Raw genomic sequence first — 24,256 nt, 5'->3', positions numbered from 1 at the left:
TCTCTCTGCTCTTCTGAAGCCACAGCCCTCAAAGGAAAGGAAGAGAAAAACTGGGCAGTCTGCCAAGAAACAAAACATTCTTTATCAGTTGAACGTAAGTATAAACATTGTAACAATTTGTCAATGGAATAGACTTCCTGTGTAAGTGAAAAAAGTTTAACCACTTAAACACTAAACCTTTTTCTGACATTTGTTGGTTTCAAGTTAAAATCATTTTTTTTGCTAGAAAATTACTTAGAACCCCCAAACATATATTTTTTTAGTAGACACCCTAGAGAATAAAATGGTGGTTGTTGCAATATTTTATGTCACACTGTATTTGCGCAGCGGTCTTTCAAATGCAATTTTTTTTAAATAAATTACTTTAATGAAGTAAAAAAAAAATCTAACAAGTAAAGTTAGGCGATTTTTTTTTTTTGTATAATGTGAAAGATTTTACGTCGCGAGAATCGTGAGAGAATCGGAGAGAATCGTGATCTTTTTATTCTAAGCAAAAAAATCGTGATTCTCATTTTGGCCAGAATCGTGCAGCTCTACTATATAAAGGGTGCTGGTCCAGCTTATCAAGTATAATGCTCAATGAATTAAAAAATTAACTCCACTACAGGGGTGTGAGAAACACAGCAGCAACCTCTACCCAACCCCTTACAAGAACAAAAAAATAAATTCAAACACTCAAAATGCATGGAACCTTTCTTTGTGTTACACACGGATAAAGTTGTTTTGAGGTCCCAGGACTTTTTCTTGCTAACGTGGTTTTTGCCCTCCATCTTAACCAGCATATTGTCAGGCCCCTAAAGAAATTACCTTACAATGCCTGGATGTGGTGCTGGCAGTGCAAGTTTTTTTTCCGCTACTGCTTTTTTAGAATACTTGTTCTGCATGAGGGATTACACAAGGGTCTCCCTTCATCTCATTCCACCATTGCTACGTGGTGACAGGTGTGATGGAACTGTCCCAGCACCCAGCTTTGGTGCTTCTGTCAGCATACCGCTTCCTCCAGTCTGGACATAGATACCAGATATTATAGCCGCATAGTATAGTAGACTAGCCGACAAATAGCAATATGCAATACAATAGCAATACAAACTGCACACAGGAATCTAATTACCATAGCTAAACAACAACCAACATTTACTAGAAACATTAAGTTGATTAAATGACTTGCCACCTAGACAATGTGGCAAGGTCCAAGTAAGGCTTTCCTTCCCCAAGGGCACCACAATAGTTTGCTAGCAGACATACAGAACAGTAGGTGAGTTAATTAGCACAATAAGTGATCTCACAGACTATAGCAGGAGACTTACAATAAACACATTATGGCAGGGGGCCCCAGTGGTTTGAACTGATCACATTAACATCTACGGTCATTGCTACAGTCATTGCTGGTTTGATGCATAAAGGCCCCAAATATGGATATGGAACCTCCTGTCCCCAGAGTCTGTGTGTTTTGGGGAGACATGAACTTGAATCAGAACTACTGCCCCTTTCTGTACTTCAGCAGCTGGAGCTCACGTAGTCTAAACTGCACATAAATAGTGTATGTCCATATACATAGAAATCATTTAAGTTCATTTTTTTCCTCATTAATGTACACACAGCACCCCATATTGACAGAAAAACACAGAATTGTTGACATTTTTGCAGATTTATTAAAAGAGAAAAACTGAAATATCACATGGTCCTAAGTATTCAGACCCTTTGCTGTGACATTCATATATTTAACTCAGGTGCTGTCCATTTCTTCTGATCATCCTTGAGATGGTTCTACACCTTCATTTGAGTCCAGCTGTGTTTGATTATACTGATTGGACTTGATTAGGAAAGTCAGACACCTGTCTATATAAGACCTTACAGCTCACAGTGCATGTCAAAGCAAATAAGAATCATAAGGTCAAAGGAACTGCCTGAAGAGCTCAGAGACAGAATTCTGGCAATGCACAGATCTGGCCAAGGTTACAAAAAAAATTCTGCTGCACCTAAGGTTCCTAACAGCACAGTAGCCTCCACAATCCTTACATGGAAGACGTTTGGGACGACCAGAACCCTTCCTAGAGCTGGCCGTCCGGCCAAACTGAGCTATCGGGGGAGAAGAGCCTTGGTGAGAAAGATAAAGAAGAACCCAAAGATCACTGTGGCTGAGCTCCAGAGATTCAGTCGGGAGATGGGAGAAAGTTGTAGAAAGTCAACCATCACTGCAGCCCTCCAACAGTCGGGGCTTTATGGCAGAGTGGCCGGACGGAAGCCTCTCCTCAGTGCAAGACACAGGAAAGCCCGCATGGAGTTTGCTAAAAAAACACCTGAAGGACTCCAAGATGGTGAAAAATAAGGTTCTCTGGTCTGAGACCAAGATAGAACTTTTTGGCCTTAATTCTAAGCAGTATGTGTGGAGAAAACCAGGCACTGCTCATCACCTGTCCAATACAGTCCCAACAGTGAAGCATGGTGGTGGCAGCATCATGCTGTGGGGGTGTTTTTCAGCTACAGGGACAAGACGACTGGTTGCAATCGAGGGAAAGATGAATGCGGCCAAGTACGGGGATATCCTGGACGAAAACCTTCTCCAGAGTGCTCATAACCTCAGACTGGGCCGACGGTTTACCTTCCAACAAGACAATGACCCTAAGCACACAGCTAAAATAACGAAGGAGTGGCTTCACAACAACCCCCGTGACTGTTCTTGAATGGCCCAGCCAGAGCCCTGACTTAAACCCAATTGAGCATCTCTGGAGAGACCTAAAAATGGCTGTCCACCAACGTTTACCATCCAACCTGACAGAACTGGAGAGGATCTGCAAGGGGGAATGGCAGAGGATCCCCAAATCCAGGTGTGAAAAACTTGTTGCATCTTTCCCAAAAAGACTCATGGCTGTATTAGATCAAAAGGGTGCTTCTACTAAATACTGAGCAAAGGGTCTGAATACTTAGGTTCATGTGATATTTCAGTTTTTCTTTTTTAATAAATCTGCAAAAATGTCAACAAGTCTGTGTTTTTCTGTCAATATGGGGTGCTTTGTGTACATTAATGAGGAAAAAAATGAAAAAAAAAAACCCAAATGTACAAAACAAAAAACACAATATGGGCAACAAAACCTGCACACTAGATTGTCAGGACCTATACAAAAATCTATTGATCCATCAACTAGGAACAATATTAATTTATCCAAAGCATGCCTGGGATTTAATATTTATCTAAACCCATAAGGGGTCATACCTGGTGATATTTAATGACATATCCTACCGACAGACTGACCTGGCTGGTGAAACTAAGATGAAGTGCAACATATAATAAGACTGTTATCATAAAGCTTTCTGACACATGCACCAGATTAACTACTGCCACTTTTTAAAAAATTATTTTTATTGCAAAATTAAGGCATAATACAGAGAAAAGAAAAAAAAGCAGCAACCGGTGCAACACCCTCACAGGGCTGGGCACTCTTAAAATACATAGGGAAGCCCTCACAGCCACACAGATGAAAGGTCAGTGTTGACAAAAAATAAAAAAAAACACCTTTATATGTGTGTGGCTCAGGCTACAATCTACAGGATAATATTCAGGAGTGTCTTGCTAAGAGTAAGGAAGGCATAACTAGCGATCAAGGGTATCAGACATCAAAGCTGTGGAGTCATCACTCAACCATTTTCACCATACTTTATCAAATTTCTTAGGACATCTTCTGTTGTAATGTGTATCTTTGTATAATGGTAAGGTGGCATTTACCAGTTGTTTCCAATGTGCTGTTGGTGGGGTGGATTTTTTCCAGGTAAGAGTCACTACCGCCACTTTTAGAATCTGTTGTAATGGCCCTATTGAGACAATTATATCAGCCAGCCTCCCCATTCCTTTGTTTACTTTCAGCCATTGGCCGGGAATGCCTTTCTCGGCAGATCAATGGGGCAGGGGGGTGAGTTACTTCTGATGCTGTTGGCTACAGGGCGAACAGTGTCCTAGCTAAGCAAGGGGCTAAGCATGCACAGAGGATGGACTATCTGTGGTATGCATACTCCAGACTCGGTGCCGCCATCCTCCATTTGACAGACTAATGTGCCTGTTCCTGGACATTTGTCATGGGGAGGAGTGATCGAATTCTAAAGAGTGTCTCTGAAACACACACTATGAATTGCACTGACTGTGTCATCCATGACAATCCAGAAAAAACTGTACTACAGGAGTTACTACTGGGTGGATTATGTGATAAGGTGTATGTAGGTATTGCATGACATGCTTATTTTTTCTTCAACACTTTAGGCTCAAGTTGGTAACCTTTCTAGAAGACGATCCAATCGTTACTACACAGAGGACAAAAATGTTATATGCAGGAACTGTAACTTCCGTGGCCATCTTTCTAAGAACTGTCCTGCTCCTAAGGTAAATTTAACTCTTAGCCCATCACGTATAAGAGAATAACTCAGATCACTCACTTTGCTGGTGCAGTGTTCACTGATTTTATTTTTTAGCACAGTTTTTAGTTAGCTGCATTCTGCAGGTGAGATTTCCCTTTAGTGTTTACCTCGGAGATGCAGGAGAAAATTTGAGGAAATCTCCCTAAAGGTAAGACAAATTTCCATCTTGTTTGTCTTTTGAACATTTACCCCATTGGATTATTTCCCTTCACTTGTTCTGATGTCGACTCTAAAATTTTGGTTTTCCAGTTGGACAAATAGAGGTGAATGTCCCCAGTAAGGACATAAACAGCAATATAAACTTGCTAGAGGGCCTAACCCTTACCCTACTAAAAACTCGAAAAAAATGCATTTTAACTGCTACCATCTACCACCATACGTATACCAAAGGAGAAGTAATAGGTGGTTATTTTCCTGGTCTCATTTATTAACCGCAGTGGATAAAGCACCATCGGGAGGACATTGCACTGGTTAATAGCTGTTGACCGAGCCATCATTAGATAGCTTGGTTCAAAGACATTTTGTACCGAGTGGATCCAAACAGCTTAGTACCATGTGATCACTATGATGACCAATCACAGCGAACACAAATGTAAGCATACCACTGCTTACATTTTTGATTCCTTCCCTTCTACTTACAACAGACGAAGTAGAGGAAGTGTTGGATGAGTAATTGTCAATCAAACTATCACAGCACTGAAAACTTAAAAATGTCCTGGTAATGAAGGGGTAAACGCATATGGGGATTGATCTTGTGCTAGATTTATATTACTATGCATGGCGCAATTTTTTGGATGACACTATGAAATTAAAACTTGACTCTCACTACACAGGCCCAGTACAGTGACCGTTCTGTCATAGACGGCTCCCTGGTCTCTAGTAATGTTGGGGAGCTGGCAGGACTGGCTCGCAATCATGTGACCATTTTGACAATCAAACCCAGAGTCAATCATTCCAGCATAGTCAGAGTTGTGCTTGTGCAGCTCAGCGTTCATTAGAAGGCAGGTGTGCCTTATTGCAGCCGAGACATACCCTTTCTCTTCTGCAATAAAGAGCTGACTTCTTGCAATTTTTTTTAGTTTCACTTTAACCATTTACCCACTGGGCACTTAACCACTTGCTGACCAGCCACCGTCGTCATACTGCAGCAGGTCGGCACGTTCCTGCAAGCCGTATCCATAGCTATATGTCGGCTCTTTTAAGCGGGACAGCAGGTGCGCCCGCTGCACTACGGGGGTGCCGATGCTCCTGACCGGCAGCCACATTTGGCACCTTTTGGGGGGAGGAGGGGACATGATACTTGTCTTTCACAGGTATCCTGTTCCTATCTCCGGGAGCCTCAGCCGCGGATATTTGCGTCACCACTCTGGCTCCCTCCTCCTTCCCTGGCCGCCGGGCCAGTAGGAAAGAGGAGCGGAACCTGGCGCATGCGCAGTAGGGTTCCCAGCGTGAAGCCTAAGGCTACACTGCCAGGTTCCCTTACTCGCAATGGAGGTGGCATGCAATCGACAGCTGATGGAAACATCAGCTGCGGTGCCGACATCGCTGGACTCCAGGACAGGTAAGTGTCCTATTATTAAAAGTCAGCAGCTGTAGTATGTGCAGCTGCTGGCTTTAAATTTTTGCAGCAGTGGGCGGACCTCCGCTTTAAGGCAAGTATTTCATAATGAGCTAGTATGCGATGCTTTTAATGCCTTTGTCTTGCAGGATTCATTTTTTTTGTGAATTTTTTTTTCAGAGGTTTACAACCTCTTTAATGTTATCAGGGAGAGATTTTTTCCCATTTCCTGTAATGCTGACAACTGCTTCACCTCACAGGAAGTAGGGGAAAGTTTGCTACTGGGTTACAGACAGAAATAAAAATCTGGGTTTTGGCCTTCCCCCCAACCCTCACAACAACAGCATTTGTATTTCTGTTTTGTTGCTGTTTCAGGGTTCCCCTCAATTTCTTTCTTGTTAAAATGTCCGCAGGACAGGAATTGAGGAGAAATCTCAAACCGAGCCCCAGGTAGAAAAACCTCATGGGGGTTTTAACTCTTTCCCACTCTGTCCAGAACAAAGAAAAACATTTTGGCTGGACGTGCACTTCAAATGAACAGGTTGGTGTTTGCTAATTTTTAATAAGATCTTTCCAAATACTTTGGATAAGTGTTGTGGACAGCAAAGTTGAGGCTGTTATAGCTGCAAAGGGTGGGCCAACTCAATATTGAACCCTACGGTCTGAGACTGGGATGCCATTAAAGTTCATGTACATGTAAAGGCAGGCACCCCAATACTTTTGAAAAGGGAAGGGGGGTGTGGAGGCGCCAACTCTGCTGACGCTGTTATATGGTGAAGGTGTAATGCATACACTTACTGGTAAGTCAGTTCAGATGGGGGGGCGATGTCCATCAGGGGTTGTGTTGTCCTGGGATGTGCTAGTGTGCAGGCTTCACTGGTGGTCCTTCACCTCAGGGGATGTTGGTTCCTGGCTGAGAGAGGCTTAACAGCGGTGTCCAGTGTGTGGAAGCTCCACGCTAACTACCCCGGAAACCCGGAAGCAGAAGTGATGTCAGCGGTGCACAGGAAGTGTCCAGACACAGATAGGAGATAATACAGGCTACGCGCTCGGGGTTCACAGCTCCTTCTACTGGCCAGTAGGCCAGAAGGAGCTGTAAGCCCCAAGCACGTAGCCTGTATTATCTCCTATCTGTGTCTGGACACTTCCTGTGCACCGCTGACATCGCTTCCGGGTTCCAGGGTGGTTAGCGTGAGCTTCCACACACTGGACACTGCTGTTAAGCCTCTCTTAACCAGGAACCAACATCCCCTGAGGTGAAGGACTGCCAGTGAAGCCTGCACACTAGCACATCCCAGGACAACACAACCCCTGATGGACATCGCCACCCCATCTGAACTGACTTACCAGTAAGTGTATGCATTACACCTTCACCATATAACAGTGTCAGCAGAGTTGGCGCCTCCACACCCCCCTTCCCTTTTCAGTGCCATGCTCACAGAGGCTATGGACACCCTCTGAGGATGGCTGCCTCCCCCCCCCCCCCCCCCCCCTTTTTTTGTTCTAACATTAATGTTCTATCAGAACCGTCATTATACAATTCCATTCCTGACATCACAAGATCTGAGCGCCGGAAAACCTTTCTTCTTCATCCCAATACTTTTGGTAATATGTTATGTTGCCATAGTTTATTTAAACCACTTTTGACTTGTAAAAACATTTTCTAGCAAGGCTGATTTGTAGAATAATACATAGTTGCAGCTAATATGTGATTACCCTGAAGTGTATTCTCTTGCAGGATTGGTCTGTATTTATAATCTTCACATTTGGTTTTGCGATCCTCAGTTTCTGCTGGAGAACATATCACAACTTTTTTGTAATTCTAGTAAAACTGTCTAAGCAAGACTATGCACCCTCATACCAATCAATGTGTTTTAATATTTAGGCTGTTGCTGTAGAGCCCGCTGTAAGGCATCCCAAACACCAATGCATAACACATGGATATTCTGTCTGTATTGTCCCTTTACAATGAGTAAATTGGATAGCTCAATGTTTATGAAAATTAGTTGTTTTCTCTCATACATGGTTTTTATGTTCTTGGGGTTTTTTTCTTTATATTTTCTCTTTTTCTTTTATAACTAGAAACTACCAGCCTGTTGCCTCTGTGGACAGAGAGGACATCTCCAATATTCCTGTTCATCTCCTTACTGTTCAAACTGCTTCATGCCTGGTCATTTTTACCAGAACTGTACAGAGCGACCCTACTGGCAGAAGAAGTGCCATCGTTGTGCAATGGTTGGCCACTATGCTGATGTAAGTGTAACCTATCTTTTTACTTTTGGGGGATCTACGACTACTGTGCAAAGGAGATCACTGATCGTTCTACTGGGCTGCTGTGAGTGGCCCTGGTACCATGTGATTACTGTGACCAATCACAGCAATCCCTGTTACAGTATTAAACAAAGCTATCATTGATTGCTACTGTGTGAGCTCTGTGATTGGTCACAGCAATCACATGGTACCAGGGCCAATAACAGCAGCCCTGTACTATGTGATAACTGTGTCAAATCACAGTAGTAAACAAGATCTCATGTAACCTCTGAACAGCCTTACCGAGTGCTTATTACAGAAAGACTGAGGTGCTGGGTCAGCTTAAAGTGGTTGTAAACTCACCACTTTAGCTCATTACAATCTGCATAGTACTGGCAGCTAATCGCTGCCTATGAAATTTTACTTACTCTTTCTGTTTCTTCATAATCCGTCCTGCAAACTGTAGTGGTGTAACCGGTGCATTCGCAGTCCGTAGCTTCTTTAACGGCACGCTATGTGTGCCGTTCACTGTCTTCACTTACTTCCATTGAGAACGGTACTGTGTCGTCCTCCTCTCCTTTCTGTTTCTCCCCTTGTGACTGTATAAAATGTCACACAGGGGGAGTGAACTTTAGCAGCAAAGAGACATTCATAGGAAGCAGCTGTTCTAGCTAGAGGCTTGATTTAAACGCAATCGCACCTGCGCGAAATTTCGACATGAAGGAAAGGAAGGGCAGAAATTACGTCCGCACCCGAGCCAGCAATCATTAGTAAAGATGGCGAGGCCAATGCCAGGAAGAAGAAAAATGTTATAAAAGATAAAAAAAGGTACTTCCAAGCCTTGCTTTTGTCACCTTTTATAGTGTAAGGCTTATCAATACATTGTTGGATGTTAATATGTAAACAAAAAAAACAAAAAAAAAGGAATAAAGTCCAGGGTTTACTTCCTCTTTAAGAAATGTCAACTTTAATGAAAAGCAAATCTGGCTTACTGTATATGACAGCACTCAGCACTACTCCAGAACTGTTGGTGAATTCCATTGCGTATCAGCATAAATTGGGAAACTGGTGAGCTGGATGATGGAGGACCAGATCTAACAGGAAAAGCATGCTGGCGGCGTGCATGCAGTTCTCTCTGAGGCTTCAGTAAAGCGAAGCCCTGTGTGAAGGTGGACGGACGTATGTGTTTCAGGGCTCCGCCCCTTTTCAACGTCGTCCCACTAGGTCTCAAACAACTGGCTTTAAAGCTGGCCAGCATGGAGGGATTAATTTGACAGCTGTGGATGTTAAAGAAAAGCCAGCAATCCCGCAATCTGTAAGGACTGCTGGTTTCAGCAAGTTTGAACATCAATAAAGATGCAAAAAAGAAACATCAAAAATTATTTAATCTAATTGTGTGTAGAAGCAATAACAAAAAAATTGGGGTCTTTATCATTTTAGAATACTGCCCTGCGGCCCAGTCTCCAAAGGGAGGAGATCATGCTCTGCTTCAGTATGTCACAGTACATGTTGGCATTCATGTTTCCCTCAATGAACTGTAGTTCCCCAGTGCTGGCAGCACTCATGCAGCCCCAGACCATGACACTCCCACCACCATGCTTGACTGTAGGCAAGACACACTTGTCTTTGTACTCCTCACCTGGTTGCCGCCACACATGCTTGACACAATCTGAACCAAATACGTTTATCTTGGTCTCATCAGACCACAGGACATGGTTCAAGTAATCCATGTCCTTAGCTTGTCTTCAGCAAACTGTTTGCGGGCTTTCTTGTGCATCATCTTTAGAAGAGGCTTCCTTCTGGGACGACAGTCATGCAGACCAATTTGATGCAGTGTGCGACATATGTTCTGAGCACTAACAGGCTGACACCCACCCCTTCAACCTCTGCAGCAATGCTGGCAGCACTCATACGTCTATTTCCCAAAGACAACCTCTGGCTAAGATGCTGAGCACATGCAGTCAACTTCTTTGGTCGACCATGGTGAGGCCTGTTCTGAGTTGACGGCGACCCCCAGCGAAAGATACTATAAGAAGGGAGTGTGGGTAACCGACCAATGAACGTCCAAAGATGAAGCTACGTCATTGAATCACGGCGAAACGTGTTGACGTCACTGCGCTACCCAATCCATGCGCTTAGGGCACTGAGGGAAGTGTACGGCAACCAGCTGATATGGTGAGCACCTGACCGCCACTCCAAAGGCGGAAAAGGCCTGCCAGACGTCACATAGCTACTGGAATCCCCTCTGAGGATGGGATCACAGCGGACAAGCCAATAAGGAGAGATTCCACTAGCGGTCACGGCAATCCACTGTAGGATCCTGAGGATACCCCGTGTGTGATACGGAACGCTACGGACGTCACGGCATTCAGGACCAGCAGACTACAGCACCGCTGAGCGGAGCAGCGCTGAAGATGGTGGTAATGTACAGCTAAACCAATATAGCCAAGCATAATTTCAACCGCATCGCAAATAACATAACCAGACCACTCAGTGCTTGCATCGCCACTTGAACACCTTACCAATTGCTGACTGAATATTGACTCCACCACATATTTGATACCAGTCTTAATCAGGATTCTCAATATCACGGCGGGATGATTAATGACTTCCAGTTTACTGTATAGGAGCTAACACTGTTACAGGACGGCCTGTCCATACTTCCCCCTATTTAACCTTGAGGAATACCAGAATCTCCATTACACAGATACCATTAGGAGTCCTAATCCTGTCCTAATACAGCACAGGTGCCTTCCTTTCACTGCACTTCTTACCCTCCTATTTCATCCTGCCACAGGGGCCCATATTACATCTAAACTTTAAATTGATTATCGAATATCACTGGTTGATATTAATCTACCACTATTTTGACTAATTGACTAAACCATCAGGCCAATGAGGCACAATGCAATAAGCCCTGACTGGGTAGCAATATATGTTCTTTAATGTACTGTTTGTCTAGTCTGTCTTGTCTGGCTTGTTCGAGGCTTAATTGCATCATAGTTTTCATATTTACAGTTTCGATTTAAGTTGTGATTTTATATGTCAAGATAATACAATAAAATTGATTTTAACACTATACCAACCTTAGACTATATTGTTGCCCAAAGTAACCCCTTTTTGAACCCATCTCTTTGGGTTGTCCCCTCCCCCAACCTTCCTTTTAATACTGTTCTGAGTGGAACCTGTCCTGTTAATACGCTGTATGGTCTTGATCACCATGCTGCAGCTCAGTTTCATGGTCTTGGCAATCTTCTTATAGCTTAGACCATCTTTATGTAGAGCAACAATTCTTTTTTTCAGATCCTCAGAGACTTCTTTGCCATGAGGTGTCATGTTGAACTTCCATTGACCAGTATGAGAGAGTGAGAGCGATAACACCAAATTTAACACATCTGCTCCCCATTCACACCTGAGACCTTGTAACACTAACGAGTCACATGTCACCAGGGAGGAAAAATGTCTACTTGGACCCAATTTGGACATTTTCACTTAGGGGTGTACTCACTTTTGTTGCCAGTGGTTTAGACATTAATGGCTGTGTGTTGAGTTATTTTGAAGGGACAGCAAGTTTACACTGTTATACAAGCTGTACACTCACTACTTTACAATGTAGCAAAGTGTCATTTCTTCAGTGTTGTCACATGAAAAGATAGTAGTAACTAATAAACTGATTTGGGTTATTTTTACCAAAGAAATGTAGCAGAATACATTTTGGCCTAAATTTAATAAATTAATTTATTTGCAAAATTTTATAACAGAAACTAAGGGTTTTTTTTTTGTTTTTTTTTAAATTTTTGTTATGTTTTTCATTTTATATAGCAAAAAAAAGTGGTGATAGAAGACCGCTTTATCTGTCCAAAAAAAAAAAAAAAGGTAAAAATGTATTGGGTTTTAGCATTGCATGACTGAGTAATTGTCATTCAAAGTGTGACAGCACTGAAAGCTAAAAAATAGCCTGGACTAAAAGGATGGGTGAAAGTGTCCGGTATTAAGTATCACACCTCTGTTATGAGATTTAGGAGAATCTCAGAAACTGAAATATATTCGTAACTAAAATAAACTTTGTAGATACTCGTACTAAAGTATAGGCTTTTTTTTTTTTTTGTGTTAGGCCCCTTTCACACGGGGTGGACATCTTTTAGATCAGCAGGGGATCTGTCCAGTTATAAAAGGACTCCATCTGTCCATTTACACCCAACAGGTATGAATATGAGTTAGGGACCTTAGATTGTAAGCTCCTTGAGGGTATAGGGACTGATGTGAATGTATAATACATATGTAAAGCGCTGCGTAAATTGACGGCGCTATATAAGTACCTGAAATAAATAAATAAAATAATAAACTGCCCCCCTGATCTGATTTGCCTACACAGAGGGGGGTGGATCCCCTACCATATATTTTTATTGGATCCGTTTGGAGGTAGGCGGGTGTAAATGGACACAGATCCGTTTTACACCCTCTGGTCTATAGGGTTGAATGCAGGATCCAATCAGGTCTGCATGGAAAACTGACAGGCAGACCTGATCAGACCCTTCATAAGAGGTCTTGATGGAAAATACAGAGTGGGAACGCACCTTTAGTAACTGAACAAATTAAACTTTAAGATGGGTCTTAAAAGAGCCAGGGACCACTGTTACGGCAAATTTCTGGAGTTTTCAGAACCTTAAAAGCTACCAGGTGAGTCAGTCAACCAGATCACACCTTTTAATTAAAATGTCACTTTTGGATGTAATAACTCTAAGTGGAGAGTTCCTCTTAATTTTGCTGACCGAGTACTTTTTCTTTACATGGTTATGTTAAATTGATTTCCTTTCCACATTTTGTTTCTTACACATAATAGTTTATTTAAAGTAGACATTTCTTTTAACAACAGAGTCTTCTAAAACCATCAGGGTCCCTTCCCCATTATCAATTGCTGCAACAAAGTGAAAAAAGAGCTGCCGAGAAAATTTTTAAGGGATAAATTTACATTTTTTTAAAATAATAAATTACCTTTTTTTTTTTTAGGAGCATGGAAAGCATTGCACCAGTGATCAGCATACCGCTGAAGCCATGCAGGTCTCCTGCAGACTGTCAGTATGAGCTGTCTCCCCTGTGCGGCCACGCAGTTTCACACTGAAATGAAGACTCAATGAACTACAGCACTCAACAGCGCCGTGGTAGTTCATTGAGAACTACAAGCCAACAGCCATAAAGAATGTTGGGACTTGTAGTTCACTTACACACAGAGCTCTGTGAATTAATGATGTGGCTGTGTGTGCACTGTATTTAAAAAGTGACAGCTACGGAAAGGGGGGGTTCTCACAGGGAAAGGAGGGAGTGCCTGCAGCAGTGGGAACATGTAACATGTTCCCAAAGGTGAACTTATCCTTTAACCACTTGCCTACCAGGCACTAACACCCCCTTCCTGCCCAAGCCATTTTTCAGATCTCAGCGCCCTGTACCCAAACACATGTTTTATCATTTTCTTCACACAAATAGAGCTTTTTTTTGGTGGTATTTAATCACTGCTGTTTTTTTTTATCTTTTACAAAAAAAAATCAAAAATTTTGAAAAAAAAATGTTTTTTACTTTTTTCTGTCAGTAAATTTTGTAACTAGGTAATTTTTCGCCTTCACTGATGTGCGCTAATTAGGCGGCACCGATGGGCACTGATAGGCTGATCTGGCACTGATGAGGAGGCACTAATATGCCACACTTATGGGCACTGATAGGTGGCACTGATAGGCAATGTTAGGTGGCACTGATAGGCGGCACTGGTGGTCACGGATAGGCGGCACTGATGGGCATTGATGGACGGACAGCAGTGATGGGCATTGATAGGCGGCACTGATTGCCAGCACTGACTGGCATGGCTAATGGGCAGTGATTGGTGGCACTTTTGGGCAGTGGTCAGCACTAATTGCTGCCACTGGTGGGAACTGTATGCTAACATTGGTGGGCACTGTATTGTGACACTATATTTCTTTATAATCAGGGCACTGATGATCAGTGCCCTGATTACATTGCTACATGTCCCCCTGTGAGGAGATGCTGCTGATCGCCTCTCTTCGCCACACACTCTGTCAGTGTGAGGCGAGGAGAGCTGATTACCAGCATCTCTGTGTTTACATGTGACCGGCTGTGATTGGACACAGCCGATTACATGGTTAAAGAGCCACGGACGCGGCTCTTTACACAGAGGGGGGGGGGGGGGGTCTGTGCTGATTATTTATCAGCACAGCCCCCCCTCGGATGCCCACTTCAGACCACCAGGGAAGCATATAACATGTGGATGGCCAGGTACATCCCCCATGGCCATCCACATGTGCCAATATGTGCCCGATCTATGCACTGACTGGCACCATTATGAAAACAAATTCAGTGATGCCCAGCAGTGCCACCCATCAGTGTCATCAGTGCCACCCATCATTGTCATTAGTGCCCACCTATCTGTGCCCAGCAGTGTTCACCTATTAGTGCCACCCATAAGTACCCATCAGTGCCACCCATAAGTGCCCATCAATGCTGCCTATGAGTGCCCATCAGTGCCACCCATCAGTGCCACCTCATTGGTGCCACCTCATCGGTGCCCGTCAGTGCCGCCTTATCAGTGCAGCCATATCAGTGCCCGTCAGTGCAGCCATATCAGTGCCCGTCATTGAAAAGGAAAACATACTTATTTACAAAAAATGATAACAGAAATAAAGAACTTTTTTTTTCTTTCAAAATTTCCCTTTTTTTTTTTTTTATTTTTTTGCGCAAGGAATAAAAATCGCAGAGGTGATCCAATACCACCAAAAGAAAGCTATATTTGTGGGAACAAAATGATAAAAAATGTGTTTGAGTAAAGTGTAGCATGACCACGCAATTGTCGATCAAATTGCGACAGCGCTGAAAGCTGAAAATTGGTCTGGGCAGGAAGGTGTATAAGTGCCTGGTATTGAAGTGGTTAAAGGAGAACTTATCCTTTAATAAATATTCTTACTTTACCTCTGGCTTCCACATAGTAGAGGGTGCTAATATGATCCTTCCAGCAAGATCCAGGGAATGCTGATTGTCCAAAATGTCCTGAGAAGAATACACAGCATTCCTAGGAATGTCACCAGAAAGATCATGATTTCACCCTTGCCAATGAGCGAGGATGATGGAGGCTCTTATATAGTAAGTGGACCTTAAGTATATTAAGCAGTCCTTGTTTAATAGTGCAAGGTCTGTTTTAAATAATTAAAGTTTAAGGTTGTTTCTATTTCGGAGTACCTCTCTGTAGTTTCCATGTCACCATAGCAATAATAGTATTTTTGGTTCTGGGAGTTGACCTTCTTAGGCATACAAGCTAAAGAAAAGTGAGACTTGTCACCTGTTTAAAGGGTCGTTTTGTTTTTTTTTTATTATTAAAAAAACAAACGTGCCTATACTTACCTGCTCTGTGCAATTGTTTTGCACAGAGCAGCTCTGATCCTCCTCTTCTGGGGTGCCCTGCTGGCGCTCCGGGCCTCTCCTCTTCATCGGGTGCCCCCATGCAAAGCCGCTTTCCATTGACAGACAACGGGACCTGGCCCTGCTCCCGTGTCACTGAATTTGATTGACAGCAATGGCTCCTGCTGCTGCTTTCAATCTGTCCAATGAGGAGAGAGACAGCGTCTTGAGCCGCTGTGCTCGTACACATCACTGGATTGGATCGTTTTGGAATTTAGGTGTTTACATGTTTAAAACAGGTTTTTTTGCTAGAAAATTACTTAGAACCCCCAAACATTATATATTGTTTTTTTTTTTCTAACACTCTAGAGAATAAAATGGCGGTCATTGCAATACTTTTTTTCACACCGTATTTGTGCAGCGGTCTTACAAGCGCGCTTTTTTTTGGAAACAATTCACTTTTTTGAATAAAAAAATAAGACAACAGTAAAGTTAGCCCAATTTTTTTTTTATATTGTGAAAGATAATGTTACGCCAAGTAAATTGATACCCAACATGTCACGTTTCAAAATTGCGCCCGCTCGTGGAATGGCGTCAAACTTTTATCCTCAAAAATCTCCATAGGCGACGTTTAAAAAATTCTACAGGTTGCATGTTTTGCGTTACAGAGGAGGTCTAGGGCTAGAATTATTGCTCTCGCTCTAATGATTGCGGTGATACCTCACATGTGTGGTTTGACCACCATTTTTTCATATGCGGGCGCTACTCACGTATGTGATCACTTCTGTGTGCGAGGTCGTCAGGACACGGGGTTTTTTAAAAATTATTTTTTTTATTATTTATTTTGCATTATTTTATTTATTTTTACACTGTTTTTATAAAAAAAAAAAAAAAATTGTCACTTTTATTCCTATTACAAGGAATGTAAACATCCCTTGTAATAGAAAAAAGCATGACAGGACCTCTTAAATATGAGATCTGGGGTCAAAAAGACCTCAGATCTCATATTTACACTAAAATGCAATAAAAAAAAAGTCATTTAAAAAAATGACATTGAAAAAATGTGCCTTTTAAGACGTATGGGCGGAAGTGACATTTTGACGTCACTTCCGCCCAGCAGTGTCATGGAGACGAATGGGCGCCATCTTAGCCTCACTCGTCTCCAGGCACAGCACTGAGAAGGACGCGATTGCCTCCGCCGCTACCGACGGCTCCGGTAAGCGGCGAAGGGCACCGGATTGCGGCGGGAGGGGGGTGCTCCTCTCCCGCCACTGATAAAAGTGATCTCGTGGCGAATCCGCTGCAGAGGCCACTTTTATGTGAAACCTGACCGCCGTATGAAAACGGGGATACCGGGGTTATGGCAGCTAGCTGCTGCCATAAAAATGATATCCACAAACTTTGGACGTACATCGGCGTGCGGCGGTCGGCAAGTGGTTAAGGTGAAAAACCTTCAGGCTTTACAACCACTTTAACTCCAGTTTTAGCTATGTAGTTTTAGTTTAATACCAACTTTTTATTGCTGCCTGTCCCCTACTGGGGAAATGTCTACTTACTGCCTTTGTATCTGACGAGTGTCAGAGGGCAAAAAACATTTTTGTAGAAAGAATAGAAGGTAGAAGAAAAAGTTTAGAACCTCAGTCAGGATTTGTTTGGTTGTCTTTTTTAACTTGGGAAGGAAATAAGAGGAAAGCTGCATCTGAGTAAACAGGAGTAGACATACTTCTCTCATCCAAACCTCTCAAATAGACCATGTCAAAAGTCTTGCTATCTCATGGTAATACCATGATGCTATCTTGCTGACCCTAGCTACTTTATATGATAAATCACAGGATGGTAGATGGCCCTAAAGTAGAAATAAGGCCATACTTTCTTTTTCATACATCATGGGACACAGAGTCAAGCTAATATTCGTTACCTACTGGGTTATACTCCATTTCCAGGTGAATGAACACTGGTAGACCAAAGGTCTTTAGACAGAAGTGATCCCCTACGTAACCCCTCCCACACAGGAAGCACTTCAGTCTTTTACCGGTGTCTGCAAGGTGGATGGCACAGTTTGTTTGAGCTCTCTGAGCTCCAGGTCTCTAGTCCACAAATGGTTCTTAAATGAATCAAGGGATTGACCGATCGGATCCATTTGACACAGGCTTATTATGCTTAGATAAATGGTACCCGAGCCTCGCAATCCTGCAAGGTTTTTCCTGTAATGCGGCCTCCGGGCCCTGGACCCTGCGAAGCGGAATCCTGGACACTACAGTGCTAAGGCATTCCTGCAGGATGCTGTACAGGTCCAAGGGAGTGGAACCTAAACATGAAAAGGGTACCCAGTCCTTGAAGGTCCTCAAGTGACAGGAACCCGCCATGATGGGCTCTTCGTTTCTAAGCTGTCCTGCGCCTGGGCAGGTAAGTGAAACCCCTTTACTTACGATTGTGGGGTGTCCCAGTGATTGTAACAATCAGTCAAGCTAGCTAGAGGCTGGACACCCGTGTGCGGTGAACATACGGCGAGTTTTGGGCTAGCTGTGTTTGCTTGTGTCTGGCTGATCTTTACCTGTATGATGGCGCACGATGGAGCGCCATTTTGCCTTGGTTCACCATGACGTACGTGCATTCGCAAGAGTGCCGCTGTGCTCAGCAGTTGTTTGGCGGCCATGGCACACCTGCATTCATAAAAGTGCCGCTGGACTTAGCAGTTTGGCGGCCATGGCGCATGTGGCTTCGCCGCACATGCGCAGTAGCCTTTATCTGGGTGTACGAAGATTCGCGTCATAGGTATGTTTGACCTATGTTGCGTGACAGTTCTTACATGTTAAATCTCTGATGGGCTATTACTGCTCTATCATTCATTCCACTTATTTTTACTGTTAAATATTTAAAAGCATCATATACAGTGGGGACGGAAAGTATTCAGACCCCCTTATATTTTTTTACTCTTTGTTATATTGCAGCCATCACCTTTTTGTAACCTTGGCCAGATCTGTGCCTTGCCACAATTCTGTCTCTGAGCTCTTCAGGCAGTTCCTTTTGACCTCATGATTCTCATTTGCTCTGACATGCACTGTGAGCTGCAAGGTCTTATATAGACAGGTGTGTGGCTTTCCTAATCAAGTCCAATCAGTATAATCAAACACAGCTGGACTCAAATGAAGGTGTAGAACCATCACAAGGATGATCAGAAGAAATGGACAGCACCTGAGTTAAATATATTAGTGTCACAGCAAAGGAATACTGAGGACCATGTGATATTTCAGTTTTTTTTAATAAATCTGCAAAAATGTCAACAATTCTGTGTTTTTCTGTCAATATGGGGTGCTGTGTGTACATTAATGAGGAAAAAAATGAACTTTAAATGATTTTAGCAAATGGCTGCAATATAACAAAGAGTGAAAAATTTAAGGGGGTCTGAATACTTTCCGTCCCCACTGTATATACATTATTACAAAAATATCTGAAATATTATATATATATATATATATATATATAGATATATATATATAGATATATATATATATCTATATATATATATCTTGCTTGCACATCTTTGAAAATTCTTTTATAGGGATGATGCAGGCTAGCTGAATTTCACCATTCAATACGCTCCCATTATAACTCATTACTGTTTACCTACAGGGCTACGCCCTCCTTCAGCTTTACAGGCAGATTTCTGGAGACCCACTTATGGTTATACTCCTTGTTTTTAAATAGCTTTATTGAAATTTCTCGCCTACGATATCTCCACAATATATGTGAATCTATGCACTACATTATTATTGCAATATACATGCTAGAATTTAACATTGTTCACTGTACATCTTTGTATATACTGTATTTGACTTTAGGCTGTTACTACATTTTAGATGTATGATTTGCCTTGTTATAAACACCCCTGAAGAAGGAGCCATAGATACTCTGAAACGCGTTGGGTGAATTATGAGAATTTTACAGTCAATCATTGTGGTGATTTTGTACCTAGTATACAGCTATCGTAACCATTCTAATATACTTTGTTTTTACTGTGTCTAATAAAATATATGTTTTCTCTATAAATTACATCCGTGCCTTAAAAGTCCACCTAGGGGATTCTCTTTTTTTGTCTAGCACTCGTGCTGTGTCTTTTAAGGGCCCAGGGGACCCTAGTGCTTGGGTATCTGGACGACCTCCTGCTCAGAGATCACTCATTACAGGCTCTAGAGCAGAGCATAACATGCACAGTGCGGTATTTGAAAAGCTTAAGCTGGATCAGAAATATCAAAGTCAGCCTTGAAACCAGCTCAAGGTCTAAAGTATTTAGGTCTGATCCTGGATACGGTTCAAGCAAGAGTATTCTTGCCACCTGTAAGGATCTGTGCCCTGAAGGTTCAGGTGCGTCAGATAAGGGGCACCAGACAACCCTCCATTCGGCTCTGTATGAGTCTTCTAGGGAGGATGGTATCCTCCGAGGCAGTGCCCTATGACCAGTTCCATTCCAGGCCTTTTCAACAAGACATCTGGTTGGTTTGGAACAGAAGAGGACAAGCCCTGGATTATCCAATGTGCTTATCTCCTCGGGCACGCTTAAATCTAAACTGATGGTTGCAGGATCAGAACCTGCGAAAGGGAAAATCCTTTTTCCCAGTAACTTGGAGAGTACTGACTACAGATGCTTCTCGGGCTGGGGAGCGACCCTAGAGGGGCACACAGCTCAAGGGCAAATGGTCAAGGACAGAACAGATCCTACCCATCAACGTCCTGGAATTACGAGCAGTACGACTGGCCCTACGGTCATGGGTGGTGGAGCTTCAGGACTGCCCTATCGGGGTTCAGTCCGACAATGCCACTGCAGTGGCCTACATAAACCACCAAGGTGGTACCAGGAGTCGTTCCGCTCTGAAGGAGGTGAACCACATACTAGCCTGGGCAGAGGGACATGTGCCGATTCTATAGGCAGCCCATATCCAGGGAGTAGAGAACTGGAAGGCAGAATATCTCAGCCGCCAGCAGATATGCCCGGGGGAATGGTCTCTACACCCAGGGGTGATCCAGGAAATTTGCCAACATCGGGGATGGCCAGAGGTCGACCTACTGGCATCCAGGCTCAACAACAAGCTACAGCGGTTTGTGTCCTGAACAAGAGATCCTCTGAAATTTGGAGCAGATGCTCTGGTAGTTCCATGGAGCCAGTACTCCCTGGTTTATGCTTTCCCTCCGATCCCTCTCCATCCAAATTTGTTGCACAGGATTCAGGGAGAGGGCGAGTTCCAGTCATTCTGGTGGCACCGGCCTGGCCCAGAAGGCCCTGGTTCCCGGAGATTGTGAGACGGGCCATGGACTCTTCCACGTCGCCCCGATCTACTTTCTCAAGGTCCTATATTCCACCCCAATTTACAGTCTCTAAATTTGACGGCATGGCTATTGAAGCCATGGTGTTAAAGGACCGTAGCATCTCTGGACCAGTGGTGTCTACCCTAGTGAATGCTTGAAAAGCTGTCACTAAGAAGATCTATCATAAAGTCTGGAAGACTTGTATTGCTTGGTGTGACGCAAAAAAATGGCATCCTCGGAAATACGTGATTGGGAGAATTCTCTCTCTTCTACAGTCAGCTGTAGAAATCAAATTGGCTTTGAGTGCAATCATAGGTCAAGTTTCGACCCTATCAGTATTCTTTCAAAGGCCTTTAGCCTCCCATTCACTGGTCCAAACCTTTATGCATGGGGCAACTCGCTTCCCCCCATTAGGTCACCTATGTGTCCTTGGGACTTGAACTTGGTGCTGTCTGTGTTACAGAAACAACCATTTGAACCCATCAAGGAAATTCCATTAGACTTGCTGTCACGCAAGCTAGCCTTCCTGATGGCTATCACCTTGGCTCGAAGGGTGTCGGAGTTGGCAGCCCTTTCATGCAGGGAACCGTACTTGATCCGTGTTACGACCTGTTTCATCCTTTTTGCCAAAAGTGGTGTCAGCCTTTCATTTAAATCAGGACATTATTTTGCCTTCTTTTTTTCTCTCAGCCTCGTTCAGCGAAAGACAGACGACTGCATTCTTTGGAGGTTTTCCGGGCAGTCAAGGTTTACTTGTCTTTATCTGCGGAGATCCGAGGATCAGACTCTTTTTGTTTTACCAAAAGGACCCAAGAAGTGGCAGGTAGCTTCCATTGCCAATTGGGTTCGTCAATTGATCATTCAGACCTATGGTCTGAAACATAAAGCTCCTCCCTTTAGGGTGAGAGCTCATTCTACCAGGGGTGTAGGAACCTCCTGGGCTTTTCGCCATCAGGTATCTGTGGCTCAGATTTGTAAGGCTGCTACCTGGTCTTCGGTGCATACGTTCACAAAATCAAAATTTTATCAAGTGGATGTCCGAGCAGCCGAGGCTTTCGGCCGCACTGTACTATGGGCTGTCGTATAAGTTCTGATGGCTATTGTTTGGCAGGATGTCTCCTTCCCCTCAAGGCTATTGCTCTGGGACATCCCAGCAGGTAATGAATATTAGCCTGACTCTGTGTCCCATGATGTATGAAAAGGAAAACTAGGATTTTTTTCGTCAAATCCTTTTCTTTGAGTACATCATGGGACACAGATCCCTTCCCTCGAAAAAAATCTAATTTTCGGCCATACTTCTCTTCTGGTTCGCAGGAGTGCACTCAGTTCTGCACTCCTGTGTCCCAGATTCAGCCCACAGCGGGCTTTAGCATCACATAGCCGGTCCAGGCTCTGGAGGGATCACGACAACAATGTAATGATCTGCCATGATTTCTTAATGGCAGCTCAGCGCGCTGCTGAAAGCCTGAGCCAGACCCTCCGGCCCCTCTACAGCCTGGCGCTCCAGTGAGTACTGGAGGGGCAGAGCAAAAAGTCAGTGACTCAGTCACTGCTTACTGAAGATGAGAACTGAGCAATCAGCGGCCATATGTTTGCTTGGTTCTCGGTCTTAGAGCTGGGGACGGACAGATGCTGCATCTACATAGATGAGTATGTTTGTTTGCTTTTTTGAAATTCCATATTTCATTCTTAAATGACTCTTTGCTGAGTAATCCAGAATACACCAAAAAGTTATGGATTCAGTGAACAAATATTTTACTATAAATGCTTTTTCAGATATGACACCTGAAACCCTCTGTGTGCATAAAGTGGTTATCACAGGGAGATTGATTCAATCAGCCTCATCATGTCAATAAACAATGCACCAAGAAAAACAAAATACGCAGCCTTGCACACCCAACATTAGTCTTCTCCCTTCCCATCCCTCTTTAAAGCGCAGTTCCTGTATTAAAAAAATATATAGCTGCTGATTTTTAATATAAGGACATATACCTGTCCAGGGAGCCAGCAATGTCGGCACCTCCAGGGAGCCAGAAATGTCGGCACCCGAAGCCAAGCTGTCTATTGGCTTCGGGTGCAGGCGCTGGCATCCTTACTTAAGGGTAATAGCCTGTTTCCTACTGCTCATGCGTGAGTCTGCGCTTTCTGAATGATCCCGCTGTCTTCTGGGACCTGTGTGTGTCTCCCAGAAGGCAGCGGGGGAGAAGGAGGAGGGGCCGTAAATTGCGTAGGACACCGTGGTGCACTTACACAGAAGTGGGAGAGAGAGTACCTGTTATTGACAGGTATCCGCTCCCCCCCCCCCCCACAAAGGTGCCAAATGTGGCACCGGGACTGGGGGTGGGGGGACAGATAAGCAGAGCTTACACTTTTGGGTGGAACTCCACTTTAAAGACATATGTGAAATTCAAATCTATGTCTTGCCTCTTAAGCTGAAAAGCAAATGAGAGGACTAATAACCAAATCTACATTCACATGAAATAAACTGCACACACTCTTGGCCAATATGTCGTGCAGACAAGCTCCTCTATCTAAACCTAGTTACCTAAAAACCAATAAAATTTATTTCAAGATCAACTCTACTAAAATACTCTACTTCATAAACATCTTGCCAAATTGTTTCAGGCCCCACAAACCTTTACTATGGTGACGGATGAAAATTGTTCATCCAGCCTCACTTTTCCTCAAAGCTATAATGATCTTCTCCTACTCCTTGAGACCCCTTATCTTTCATAAGCAGGCCATAGGTGAGTCAGGTTGTTTTTTGTTTTTGTTCAACCTGGAATATGTGTATGGGGGCATCCTTCCCCCAATGTCTTTGTATTTTGACGACTTTTGAAGTTGATTGGCAAATCGACTTCTGTTCAACCACAATGGTTATACATGTATCGAAATTTCAATCCATGTATGGCCATCTTTAGGCAAGTGAAATTAGGAAACAAGATTAAATCCATAAAGTTGCAGACAAGACTCACCTCATACTACAGTAAATATATAGAAATGCTTGCTCCAGAGCTATCTCTAAACTGTAATGATCTCCTAGCAATAGACTCCCCGGGAAGTGAAACCTTAGTGGCCTTCATCTGCATGGTCCCTGAACCAAACAGCAACAGAACAACATGGACCAATTATTACTGTATCACTGTATCTCACCTATCTATCTGGATGCCAAATGATTACCAAAAATATTAGGCACATGCCTCAATATTTGCATAGATTGCCTGATAACGAAGGAACACATGGGATTCATGTCGAAAAGACAGGCAAGTGATAACGTGCGATGTGTTATTCAACCTATAGATGTATCCAAACAGAGGCGCTTTCCAGCCTCTAGCT

At 43.3% G+C, this 24,256-nt stretch overlaps 1 protein-coding gene across 1 annotated transcript in view; it reads left to right on the top strand.

The window, feature by feature from the left end:
- ZCCHC7 (zinc finger CCHC-type containing 7) overlaps window positions 1–24,256 on the top strand; it is a 298,818-nt gene that overhangs the window by 156,578 nt on the left and 117,984 nt on the right. Inside the window, exons 4-5 of the mRNA XM_073591705.1 lie at window positions 4,253–4,372; window positions 8,048–8,218. Of these exons, the coding sequence (XP_073447806.1) occupies window positions 4,253–4,372; window positions 8,048–8,218 (291 nt within the window). The remainder of the gene's footprint in view (window positions 1–4,252; window positions 4,373–8,047; window positions 8,219–24,256) is intronic.

This window comes from Aquarana catesbeiana, linkage group LG01, assembly GCF_042186555.1.
Source record: "Aquarana catesbeiana isolate 2022-GZ linkage group LG01, ASM4218655v1, whole genome shotgun sequence".
NCBI classification, from domain to species: Eukaryota; Metazoa; Chordata; class Amphibia; order Anura; family Ranidae; genus Aquarana; species Aquarana catesbeiana.
Note: the sequence above shows the minus strand (reverse complement) of the source record. Positions and strands in the feature narration are given on the sequence as shown.